The sequence below is a fragment of the Ranitomeya variabilis genome, chromosome 2 (genome assembly GCF_051348905.1).
Source record: "Ranitomeya variabilis isolate aRanVar5 chromosome 2, aRanVar5.hap1, whole genome shotgun sequence".
NCBI classification, from domain to species: domain Eukaryota; kingdom Metazoa; phylum Chordata; class Amphibia; order Anura; family Dendrobatidae; genus Ranitomeya; species Ranitomeya variabilis.
In genome coordinates, this window is record NC_135233.1 from 630,922,776 (window position 1) to 630,936,506 (window position 13,731).

At 42.4% G+C, this 13,731-nt stretch overlaps 1 protein-coding gene across 1 annotated transcript in view; it reads right to left on the bottom strand.

The window, feature by feature from the left end:
• NOX3 (NADPH oxidase 3) overlaps positions 1–13,731 on the bottom strand; it is a 372,062-nt gene that overhangs the window by 67,952 nt on the left and 290,379 nt on the right. The window contains exons 8-9 of the mRNA XM_077281663.1: positions 9,404–9,496; positions 2,570–2,823 (exon numbers count right to left, since the gene is read on the bottom strand). Of these exons, the coding sequence (XP_077137778.1) occupies positions 2,570–2,823; positions 9,404–9,496 (347 nt within the window). The remainder of the gene's footprint in view (positions 1–2,569; positions 2,824–9,403; positions 9,497–13,731) is intronic.

Sequence of the window (13,731 nt, forward strand, 5' to 3'; positions counted from 1 at the left end):
TACCGATTCCCGATATGTTTAAGATATCGGGAATTGGTATCGGAATTCAGATTTAAGTGTAAAATAAAGAATTAAAATAAAAAATATCGCTATACTTACCCTCTGACGGGCCCTGGTACTAACCGGGAACCTTCCTTCCTTAGAATCAGCCTTCCAGGACCTTGCGGTGACGTCGCGGTGACGTCGCGGCTTGTGATTGGTCGCGCGGCCGCCCATGTGACCGCTCGCGCGACCAATCACAAGCCGCGACGTCACCGTGACGTCACCGAAGGTCCTGGAAGGGCTGATTCTTAGGAAGGAAGGCTGCCGGAACGAAGCCGAGGGTGAGTATATTCCTATTAGGTATATACTCACCCTCGGACACGCCCTGCTTCTTTCCGGCAGCCTTCCTTCCTAAGAATCAGCCCATCCAGGACCTTCGGTGACGTCACGGTGACGTCGCGGCTTGTGATTGGTCGCGCGAGCGGTCACATGGGCGGCCGCGCGACCAATCACAAGCCGCGACGTCACCGCGACGTCACCGCAAGGTCCTGGAAGGCTGATTCTAAGGAAGGAAGGTTCCCGGTTAGTACCAGGGCCCGTCAGAGGGTAAGTATAGCGATATTTTTTATTTTAATTCTTTATTTTACACTTAAATATGGATCCCAGGGCCTGAAGGAGAGTTTCCGCTCCTTCAGACCCTGGGAACCATTGGAAACCCAATGCACTGCATTGGGTTTCGAGTTTCGGCCGACCCCGACCCCGACTTTTTTATAGGATCGGCCGATTTCACTCGACCCGACTTTTGAAAAAGTCGGGTTTCGTGAAACCCGACCCGATCCTATAAAAGTAAAGGTCGCTCAACCCTACTAAATAGTGCTGTATATAATTTCAGTAACAGACAGCAAAAAAAGTGGTCCTCTGGCCTACAATGACCAAACTTGGAGCACGCAGATCTATGAGGGTTCTCACGGAAATACCACACTGGCAAACATGTGGCCTTTTAGGGTATGTGCACAAGTTGCAGATTTGCCTGTGGAATTTCCTGTGCAGATTATTCCCTCTCTTGCCAGAAAACGCAGGTGTGTTTTTGATGCGTTTTTTCCATGTGGATTTGTATGCGTTTTTTAAAGCTAAATAAAGATCTATTATTGAACAAAAAAAAAAAGATTTGTGATGTCATTTCTTGTCCAACCTCCTCTTTTACCTTTGTCCAACCCATACTCCATTACACACAGATAGACAGACAGATAGAAGGAATGAGATAGATAGATAGATAGATAGATAGATAGATAGATAGATAGATAGATAGAATGAGGCCGGCGTCACACTAGAGAGTTTTACGGACGTATGAGAGGCGCAAAAACAACGCATTGCACACAGACCAATGATTCTCTATGGGACAGCTCCTATCTGCTGTATATTTCGCAGCCGCAATTTACGGGAGTAGAAAATCGCAGCATGCGAAAATCGCAGGGGGTTGTGACCTCGTCCCCTGGAGCTGTTAATGATAGACTATCTGACCATCGGGCCGGCCCACCAGGGGTATGAACATTGTATAAATTATATACTATATTCTGGGGGCAATCTATCAATGATGGCATTTCATAAGCCAGTCTTGAAAAAAAGTCTGCTGGCATGAGATTCCACAAATTAAGGCATATCCTTGGTCTGCCTGTGCACTACAAAATTACAGAAACTGAGAGATCAAGTAGATTTCTGGAAATATTTACATCAGTTTCTGGCACAAATCATAGTGAATATATTGGGCTGTCACTGTCCTGCCTGTTTATGCAAAAATGTGTGACTTTTGTAAAATATAAAACTTGCATCCCTGTGTATTTCAATTCTTTATACATTTTCAAATTTTCGTTTGCTATCACTGGTTGAAAATACTCTTTCTTACATCCCTAAGCAGAAAATCATTGAGACTATTATCTTGCTTTCGAGATTGCATTGCAGCAATCAAATCAGTGCCAGGACCGCTTTTTTGACAGTGTTGTGGTTTGTCACAATGATAAATAAGACACAAGAGATGAAAGGAGATCATTTGACAATTTACCTCACTCTGATTCTGCTGCATCACTACTATTATACTAACTTTTTCCTATTAAAACTTTGGCAGCGATTCATCAAGGGTGCATTAGAGTAAGAGACACCAAATCCAGTAAGAGGGGTGCAACTTTCAATGGACTTGACGTATCTTTAAGGTGCTGTGAATCAGCACAAGAAATGTACTTCGGAGTGAATACTCCAGTGTGAGGTACAGTATATTGCGGTCATAATTTACACTATGTTAGTGATGTAAACTATTTTGATGGCTGCACTCATTCATGCTCTCCTCCCTTCTAACATCACCCACCTTTCGAAAAGTTGGCAGTCTAGCATAAAAGCAACAAAAGTTTCAAAATTTTTGCTCAAGCACTGTCTGCACAAAAATGTTGCCACATTTTAAACAGTTTTATGCCAGAATCCTAACAGAAACTATTTAATGAATCAGGACCTGTAAGTGGAGTTTAAGGTTAAATGTATTATTTTTTGAAACTTAAGAAAGCAAGCTAATCAATAAATTATAATTTAAGTATCAAACCTTGGCAGCTGCCATGGCTCCAAACACAGATTCCTACTGGCTCCACATTGTGCAAGGAGTCGTTGTGTCCAGTCTCCAACAGCCCTCACATGCACACTAAAAAAAGGTTCTTCTGGTGCTGAAGTTAATGTGAAGGGATGCCACTCTAGCCTTGAAACAGTAAGGCATTGAAGAAAAATATATTGTCCTGGTTCCATAGCAAAACCACTTTTCTTCATTTGAATTTCTACAACACCAGATGAGTGAGAGACAACCTAAACATGAATTACACATATTTACTTGAAGTAAAGCCAATCACAGTATGTAACAAGAAAAGGAAAAATTGAAGTAAGAGACCATAGGTAAAAAGCATAACACAATGCAAAAGTTATCACATAACATTTCTTATGACTTAAAAGAAAACTTGTCATTAAATTTATGCGGCTCAAGTCATGGGCGGCATGATTCAGTGCTTGACTGTGTGACTGCAGTCAGGTATGTTTCGAAATGATGCACTGTTCCCGAGGTAGAAGTTTAAATAGTTGGATGGGGACTAAAGGGACTATGTACACAAACTGGAGAGATCTGCCATTCAACAGTAATGAGAGAGGAAAAAGCCAGCTGGGAAATTGTTGTGAATTATGCTCTTGGGCTCCCTCCGGTGGTTGTTGGTGGTAGTGCAGTTGTCTTGGGGTTGTAATCCAGGGCAGGTGTTTCTGCTGATTGCAGCTCTACTAGGTATTTAGGTGTGCAGGATCCATAAGTCCTTGCCAGTTGTCCATTGTTCTTGGAGGGATTGCATCTCTCTCTGGTTCCTCATGCCCTGCTGCCAATTCAGCTAAGATAAGTGTTTGGTTTTTTGTCTCTGCGCACACATGCAGTGTGCTTTGCAATTCAGTGCAATTCATTGTGTTTTTGTCCAGCTTAGACTTTGTTTGCATTTTTCAGTCATGCTGGATTCTCAGGAGATGCAGATATACTTTCTATGTCTTTAGTTAGATGTAGAATATTTGTATTATCTGCTGTGGATATTTTTAGGATTATAATACTGACCGCTTAGAATTCTGTCCTATCCTTTTCTATTTAGCTAGAAGTGCCTCTTTTGCTAAATCCTGTTTTTCTGCCTGCGTGTGTCTTTCCTCTTATACTCACAGTCAATATTTGTGGGGGGCTGCCTATCCTTTGGGGTTCTGCTCTGAGGCAAGATAGAATTCCCATTTCCATCTATAGGGGTATTTAGTCCTCCGGCTGTGTCGAGGTGTCTAGGACGTGTTAGGTACATCCCACGGCTACTTCTAGTTGCGGTGTTAGTTTAGTGTTTGCGGTCAGTACAGGTACCACCTACTCCTAAGAAAGTCTCTCATGCGGCTCCAAGGTCACCGGATCATAACAGTACAACTGGCCAACAATGAGTTAAATGCATCTCAGAAGAAGGGAAGAAAGAGCCATTTTTTTCTGTAGCCTGCTTTGTCTTTTCTTCCCTCTTTTCCTCTGGGTGACTGAGGAGTCTTGTGCTAGCATGGATGTTCAGGGATTAGTTTCTCGTGTAGACCAGCTTGCTGCTAGGGTACAGGGTATTTCTGATTATATTGTTCAGACTCCGCTTTTAGAGCCTAGGATTCCTACTCCTGATTTGTTTTTTGGGGACAGGTCCAAATTTTTGACTTTTAAAAACAACTGTAAACTGTTTTTTGCTCTGAAGCCTCGTTCCTCTGGTGATCCCACTCAGCAGGTTAAAATTGTCATCTCCCTGCTGCGTGGCGACCCTCAGGATTGGGCATTTTCCCTGGAATCTGGGAATCCGGCCTTGCTTAATGTAGATGCCTTTTTTCAGGCTCTAGGATTATTATATGATGAACCAAATTCTGTGGATCAAGCGGAGAAGACCTTGTTGGCCCTGTCTCAGGGTCAAGAAGCGGCAGAATTGTATTGTCAGAAATTTAGAAAATGGTCTGTGCTGACTAAATGGAATGAGGATGCTTTGGCGGCAATTTTCAGAAAGGGTCTTTCTGAATCTGTTAAAGATGTTATGGTGGGGTTTCCCACGCCTGTTGGTCTGAGTGATTCTATGTCTCTGGCCATTCAGATTGATCGGCACTTGCGGGAGCGCCGAACTGTGCGCGCTGTGGCGTTGTCCTCAGAGCAGATGCCTGAGCATATGCAGTGTGATAGGATTCTGTCTAGAACGGAACAACAAGGATTCAGACGTCAAAATAGGTTGTGTTTTTAATTGTGGCGATGCTTCTCATGTCATTTCAGTCTGCCCAAAGCGTACAAAGAGAATCGCTAGTTCAGTTACCATCGGAACTGTACAACCTAAATTTCTGTTATCTGTGACCTTGATCTGCTCATTGTCATCATTTTCTGTCATGGCGTTTGTGGATTCAGGCGCCGCTTTGAACTTAATGGACTTTGAATTTGCCAGGCGTTGTGGTTTCCCCTTGCAGTCTTTGCAGAACCCTATTCCTTTCAGGGGCATTGATGCTACACCTTTGGCTAAAAATAAACCCCAGTTTTGGACACAGGTGACCATGTGCATGGCGCCAGCCCATCAGGAAGATTGTTGTTTTCTGGTGTTGCATAATTTGCATGATGCTATTGTGCTGGGTTTTCCATGGTTGCAGATACATAATCCTGTGTTGGATTGGAAGTCTATGTCTGTGACTAGTTGGGGTTGTCAGGGGGTTCACAATGACGTTCCTGTGATGTCAATCTCCTCTTCCTCCTCTTCTGAAGTTCCAGAGTTTTTGTCTGATTTTCAGGATGTATTCGATGAGCCCAAGTCCAGTTCCCTTCCACCGCATAGGGACTGTGATTGTGCTATTGACTTGATTCCAGGCTGTAAGTTTCCTAAGGTCCGACTTTTCAACCTGTCTGTGCCTGAACATACCACCATGCGGAGTTATGTTAAGGAGTCTTTGGAGAAAGGGCATATTTGGCCATCTTCTTCACCGTTGGGAGCGGGATTTTTTTTTGTTGCTAAGAAGGATGGCTCCTTGAGACCCTGTATTGATTATCGCCTCTTGAATAAGATCACGGTCAAGTTTCAATATCCTTTACCTTTGCTTTCCGATTTGTTTGCTAGGATTAAGGGGGCTAGTTGGTTTACTAAAATTGACCTTCGGGGGCATATAATCTTGTTCGTATTAAGCAGGGTGACGAATGGAAAACTGCGTTTAATACGCCCAAGGCCATTTTGAATACCTTGTGATGCCATTCGGGCTCTCTAATGCTCCATCTGATTTTAAGTCCTTCATGCATGATATCTTCCGGAATTATCTTGATAAATTCATGATTGTGTATTTGGATGACATCTTAATTTTTTCCGATGATTGGGAGTCTCATGTGAAACAGGTCAGGATGGTATTTCAGATCCTTCGTGATAATGCTTTGTTTGTGAAGGGGTCTAAGTGTCTCTTTGGAGTGCAGAAGGTTTCTTTTTTGGGCTTCATTTTTTCTCCCTCATCTATAGAGATGGATCCGGTTAAGGTTCAGGCCATTCATGATTGGATTCAGCCCACATCTGTGAAGAGCCTTCAGAAATTTTTGGGCTTTGCTAATTTTTATCGCCGTTTCATTGCTAACTTCTCCAGTGTGGTTAAACCCCTGACCGATTTGACGAAGAAAGGCGCTGATGTAACGAATTGGTCCTCTGTGGCTGTCTCTGCCTTTCAAGAGCTTAAACGCCGATTTACTTCTGCCCCGGTGTTGCGTCAGCCAGATGTTTCTCTTCCGTTTCAGGTTGAGGTTGACGCTTCTGAGATTGGGGCAGGGGCCGTTTTGTCTCAGAGGAATTCTGATGGTTCCTTGATGAAACCGTGTCCCTTCTTTTCCCGTAAGTTTTCGCCGGCTGAACGCAATTATGATGTCGGCAATCGGGAGTTGTTGGCTATGAAGTGGGCGTTTGAGGAATGGCGACATTGGCTTGAGGGAGCCAAGCACCGTATTGTGGTCTTGACCGATCATAAAAATCTGATTTACCTGGAATCTGCCAAGCGGCTGAATCCTAGACAGGCTCGATGGTCCATGTTTTTCTCCCGTTTTGATTTCGTGATCTCGTATCTTCCGGGTTCTAAGAATATTAAGGCTGATGCCCTCTCTAGGAGTTTTTTGCCTGATTCTCCTGAGGTACTTGAGCCGGTCGGCATTCTGAAGGAAGGGGTGGTCCTTTCTGCCATTTCCCCTGATTTGCGACGGGTTCTGCAGGAATTTCAGGCTGACAAACCTGACCGCTGTCCAGTGGGGAAACTGTTTGTTCCTGATAGATGGACTAGTAGAGTGATTTCTGAGGTTCATTGTTCTGTGTTGGCTGGCCATCCTGGTATTTTTGGTACCAGAGATTTGGTTGGTAGGTCCTTTTGGTGGCCTTCTTTGTCGCGTGATGTGCATTCTTTTGTGCAGTCCTGTGGGACTTGTGCGCGGGCCAAGCCTTGTTGTTCCCGTGCTAGTGGGTTGCTTTTGCCTTTGCTGGTCCCTGAGAGGCCCTGGACGCATATTTCTATGGATTTTATTTCAGATCTTCCGGTTTCCCAGAGGATGTCGGTTATCTGGGTGGTTTGTGACCAGTTTTCTAAGATGGTTCATTTGGTGCCTTTGCCTAAATTGCCTTCCTCTTCTGATTTGGTTCCATTGTTTTTTCAGCATGTGGTTCGTTTGCATGGTATTCTGGAGAATATTGTGTCCGACAGAGGTTCCCAGTTTGTTTCTAGGCTTTGGCGGGCCTTTTGTGCTAGGCTGGGCATTGATTTGTCTTTTTCTTCCACATTTCATCCTCAGACAAATGGCCAGACCGAGCGAACTAATCAGACTTTGGAAACTTATTTGAGATGCTTTGTGTCTGCTGATCAGGATGATTGGGTGGCTTTCTTGCCATTGGCCGAGTTTGCCCTTAATAATCGGGCTAGTTCGGCTACCTTGGTTTCGCCCTTCTTTTGTAATTTTGGTTTTCATCCTCGTTTTTCTTCGGGGCAAGTTGAGCCTTCTGATTGTCCGGGTGTGGATTCTGTGGTTGACAGGTTGCAGCAGATTTGGGCTCGTGTAGTGGACAATTTGGTGTTGTCTCAGGAGGAGGCTCAGCGTTTTGCTAATCGTCGTCGGTGTGTTGGTACCCGGCTTCGGGTTGGGGATTTGGTCTGGTTGTCTTCCCGTCATGTTCCCATGAAGGTTTCTTCCCCTAAGTTTAAGCCTTGGTTTATTGGTCCTTATAGGATTTCTGAGATTATCAATCCGGTGTCTTTTCGTTTGGCCCTTCCGGCCTCTTTTGCCATCCATAATGTTTTCCATAGATCTTTATTGCAGAAATATGTGGTGCCCATTGTTCCCTCTGTTGATCCTCCTGCTCCTGTGTTGGTTGATGGGGAGTTGGAGTATGTGGTTGAGAAGATTTTGGATTCTTGCTTTTCGAGGCGGAGGCTTCAGTACCTTGTCAAATGGAAGGGTTATTGCCAGGAGGATAATTCTTGGGTTTTTGCCTCTGATGTCCATGCTGCTGATTTGGTCCGTGCCTTTCATCTGGCTCGTCCTGATCGGCCTGGGGGCTCTGGTGAGGGTTCGGTGACCCCTCTTCAAGGGGGGGTACTGTTGTGAATTCTGCTCCTGGGCTCCCTCCGGTGGTCGTTGGTGGTAGTGCAGTTGTCTTGGGGTTGTAATCCAGGGCAGATGTTTCTGCTGATTGCAGCTCTACTAGGTATTTAGGTGTGCAGGATCCAAGAGTCCTTGCCAGTTGTCCATTGTTCTTGGAGGGATTGCATCTCTCTCTGGTTCCTCATGCCCTGCTGCCAATTCAGCTAAGATAAGTGTCTGGTTTTTTGTCTCTGTGCACACATGCAGTGTGCTTTGCAATTCAGTGCAATTCATTGTGTTTTTGTCCAGCTTAGACTTTGTTTGCATTTTTCAGTCATGCTGGATTCTCAGGAGATGCAGATATACTTTCTATGTCTTTAGTTAGATGTAGAATATTTGTATTATCTGCTGTGGATATTTTTAGGATTTTAATACTGACCGCTTAGAATTCTGTCCTATCCTTTTCTATTTAGCTAGAAGTGCCTCTTTTGCTAAATTCTGTTTTTCTGCCTGCGTGTGTCTTTCCTCTTATACTCACAGTCAATATTTGTGGGGGGCTGCCTATCCTTTGGGGTTCTGCTCTGAGGCAAGATAGAATTCCCATTTCCATCTATAGGGGTATTTAGTCCTCCGGCTGTGTCGAGGTGTCTAGGACGTGTTAGGTACATCCCACGGCTACTTCTAGTTGCGGTGTTAGTTTAGGGTTTGCGGTCAGTACAGGTACCACCTACTCCTGATAAAGTCTCTCATGCGGCTCCAAGGTCACCGGATCATAACAGGAACTGTGCTGGACTAGATAGGTCTCTCAATATAGTCTCCCACCAGCTTTTCAAATTATGTTTTCTCTGAATTGACACAGCATTTTAGTGTAAAAAATACTTGACTGCAATCATCCATCCAGGTTCAGATTCATGCTGCATGCTGTTTGGGCAGTATTATTAATACAGAACAGCTAGCTTGATCATCAGCCAAAAATTCACAGAGACATGTTCACTTTTGATTGGCTTCACAAATGAAAATTACAAATACAAGTCTACGGTTCTAGGAAAATCACTGACTACACACGGACGCCATTTGTGTGCTAACCTTGTGCTGTCTGTGATTAACTTTGTAATTTACAGTTTATTCATTCATGTGAAAATCACTGATGACACAGTGATGTTAAAAAATAAAACAATGACCAAACACTGCTGAAAATTGGATGAAAAACACTGATGACACTCAAACAATTATTTATCTATGTGAAAAATCACTGATGTCTAAAATTGATTTTGTGAATCTCATAACTCTTGCCTTTGTGATGACAACTTCTTGTTTAGATCTCCAAAATCGAATTATCCTTTCAAATGTATATAATACCAAAGGAAAAGTAACCCATTTCCATGTCTGCGGGGAAAAAAAAGCTTTGTTAGTGCAATGTATAAATTTTGTCAGCCAAGTTTACAGCTTATACTGATTAAGGGCATGCATACAGGTAAATACAGGTGCATCTCACAAAATTAGTAATTGCCAAAAAGTTAATTTATTTCAGTTCTTCAATACACAAGGTGAAACTCATATATTAGATAGAGTCCTTACAAACAGGATGAAGTATTTCAAGTGTTTATTTCTGTTAATGTTGATGATTATGGCTTACAATCAATGAAAACCTAAAAGTCATTATGTCAGTAAATTAGAATACTTTATAACACCAGCTTGAAAAAATTATTTTAAAAGCTGAAATGTTGGCCTACTGAAATGTATGTTCAGTAAATGCACTCAATACTTGGTCAGGGCTCCTTTTGCATCAATTACTGTATCAATGCGGCGTGGCATGGAGGCAGTCAGCCTGTGGCACTGTTGAGATGTTATGGAAGCCCAGGTTGCTTTGATAGCATCATTCAGCTTGTCTGCATTGTTGGGTCTGATGTCTCTCATCTTCCTCTTGACAATACCCCATAGATTCTCTTTAGGGTTAAGGTCAGACGAGTTTGCCGGCCAATGAAGCACAGGGATCCTGTTGTTTTTAAACCAGGTATTTGTACTTTTGGCAGTGTGGACAGGTGCCAAGTCCTGCTGGAGAATGACATTTCCATCTCCAAAAAGCTTGTCGGCAGAGGGAAGCATGAAGTGCTCTAAAATTTCCTGGTAGACCGCTGCACTGACTTTGGCCTTGATAAAACACAGTGGACCTACACTAGCAGATGGCATGGCTTCCCAAGCCATCACTGATTGTGGAAACTTCACACTAGACCTCAAGCAGCTTGGATTGTCTGTCACTCCACTCTTCCTCCAGACTCTGGGACCTTGATTTCCAAGGTGTAGTGTGAAGTATCCACAATCAATGATTGTTTCGGGAGCCATGGCATCTTCAGTGTTTTATCGCAGCCGTCTACCAGGATATTTTAGAGCACTTCATGCTTCCCTCTGCAGACAAGCTTTTTGGAGATGGAAATGTAAAGGGAACCTGTCAGCAGACTTTGCCGCTATAAGATGCAGCCACTGCCTTTCAGGGCATTTTATAATGCTGCAGATAAGCCCCCGTTCCGACCTGCAAGTAAAGATAAATAAGTTATAAGTTAAAGGTTCCCTTTAATTCTCCAGCAGGAATTGGCACCTGTCCACACTGCCAATAGTACCAATAACTGGTTTAAAAACAACAGTATCACTTGATTAGCGAGCAAACTCATCTGACCTTAGCCCCATAATCTACAGGTTATTGTCAAGAGGAAGATGAGCGACACCAGACCCAACAATGCAGACAAGCTGAAGGATGCTATCAAAGCAACATCAAAGCAACCTGGGCCTCCATAACATCTCAACAGTACCACAAGCTGATTGCCTCCATGCCACACCGCATTGATACAGTAATTGATGCAAAAGGAGCCCCGAACAAGTATTGAGTGCATTTACTGTATATACATTTCAGTAGGCCAACATTTCAGCTTTTAAAATAAGTTTTTCAAGCTGGTGTTATAAAGTATTCTAATTTACTGAGATAATGACTTTTGGGTTTTCATTGGCTGTAAGCCATAATCATCAACATTAACAGAAATAAACACTTGAAATACATCACTCTGTTTATAATGACTCTATCTAATATATGCGATTCACTTTTTGTATTGAAGAAATGAAATAAATTAACTTTTTGATGATATTCCAATTTTGTGAGATGCACTTGTAGCATCAATGTTGCATGACCAATGTAGTGTGTAGTGTATAGCTTGGACAGAAAAACTGATATGCATGAATAACAAAGGGTTAATGGATGTGTACATACAGTCAGAAAAGAACACAAACACACAGCATGATTTTTTTTCTAATATATGATGCCATACAGTGCTATGCACAAGTTTTAGGCAGGTGTGGAAAAAATGCTGCAAAATAAGAATTCTTTAAAAAATACATAACAATTGTCTATTTTTATCAATTAGCAAAATGCAAAGTGAGTGAAAAAATAGAAATTTAATCAAATCAATATTTGGTGTGATGATCACCCTTTGCCTTCAAAACAGCATCAATTCTTGCAGGTAGGCTTGCACAGAGTAAGGGATTATGTAGGATTTTTTTGTGACGTGTATTAGTAAACAATTATATGAAACAGGTGATAATGATCAGCATTTTCATATGTACACTCCCTGACAGAAGTTATGTCGCTTATCCATGTTATGTAAATAAAAGCTTATAACCTGACGTTAAATTCATCCATTGGTTGTATAAATTATTCTTTTGAAAGCTGAAACCCTCTGAAATGTAGTTTAGGTCAAGAAAATAAATTGGCATCAATGCAGAAATATTGATCAGTTAATGGACACCGAATGGTCATATTTTGGCAAGACAAAAGTTTTGTCGCCTGGTCATATAATGCACCCAATCCTAGTCTACATCCTCACCTTTGCTCAGTAAATGATTGGTTAATTAATGTGGGTGTATAGAAAGAAACCCAGCACCCCAGGCCTTCACTTCAACTGCAACTTGAGCTCTGACAACATGACAAAAATCCACCCTGCGATCAAAGCCTGGATTATCATGAGGCTGAAGACCAGATCCACTGCCAGCCTCAAGTACAAAGAATTAAAAAAAGATTTGAAGAGACTGGAGATGGGTTTGACAAGCCCAGGTCCGGCAGACCCCGCGAGACAACTGCTCAGTAGGAACGTTTGTTGGTTAGAAAATCCAAAGCAAGCCCCTCTTCCACTGCAGCAGAGCTCCAACAGGCCTGGTCACCTCAAGTTCCTGTGTCAACTAGAACAGTGTGTAGGATTCTGTCTCGAAATGGCCTCCATGGTTGAATCAGTGCCCAGAAGCCAGCACTAAACAAAAGACAAAAAAAAAACTCCGTGACATTTGCAAAGTCCCACAGCCTGCTAAACAGATGGACGCTGGAAAAGTGACAGAAGGTGGATTTCTCTGTTGATTCTTCAGTAGAATTACACCACACCCACCGCAAATACTGCAGGAGACCTACTGGAGGCCATATGGATCCAAAATACACCCAGAAAACAGTTACATTTGGTGGTGGAAAGATCATGGTCTGGGGTTACATTCAGTATGGGGGTGTGCAAAACATTTGCAAGGTGGAAGGCAATATCAATAGCCTAAAATATCAAGAAGTATTAGCTACCTCTTATATTCCAAATCCTAAAAGGGGTCAAATTCTGCAGCAGGATGGTGCTCCATCTCATATATCCATCTCTACAACAAAGTTCCTCCAGGCAAAAAAGATCAAGGTGCTAAAGGCCTGGCCAGCCCAGTCACCAGACATGAACATCATTGAGCATGAATCTAGATGAACTCTGGGAGGCATGTGATACTGCATTCTTTGCTATTCCTGATGACTTCATTAATAAATTGTATGAATCATTGTTGAACCGCATGGATACAGTCCTTCAAGCTCATAGAAGTCACACAAAATATTAAATATGACTCTAATAGCACCACAACTTCATTCACCAATGTTATGTAACATATATTTGTATTTTAAGTTAATTATTTGTTTAAATATCACATTACTTTCTGTGGGCAACAAAACTTTTGTCTTGCCAAAATCTGACCATTCTGTGTCCATTAACTGGGTTTCAGCTTTCAACAGAATAATTTATACAACCAATGGATGAATTTAACGTCACGTTCTAAGCTTTTGTTTGCATAACATGGATAAGCAACATAACTTCTGTCAGGGAGTGTAGATTAAAATACAAATATTTACTGAACCAGAAACAGTTCTGGTTTCATGTCACAGATCATACACCATGACACTACTGAGCAGAGCAATAGGACACTAATAGTTATACTGAAACAGCAAGGTTTCTCATCAGCAAATAGTTCAAATCATAGTGAAGTTTCAAGATGTGCTGTTCAACATTTTTTTAAGTACCAAGAAATGAAGAGTGCTTGGATCTATAGATGCAGTGCTTGGCCAAGGAAACTTATTGTAGCAGACGAAAGACACATGACCACTTCCCTTTGAAGTTGGAAAATATCAAGCAGTGCCATGAGATCAGAATTGGAAGCAACTAGTGGAATCTTGCTGGTCTTTTGGAAAGAATAATGGCCACAAAGCCAAACCTTCAACATTGAAACAAGCTCAAGTGACTCAACTTTGCTCCCCCAAAAATAGAAACTGAAGTGCAGAAAAATAG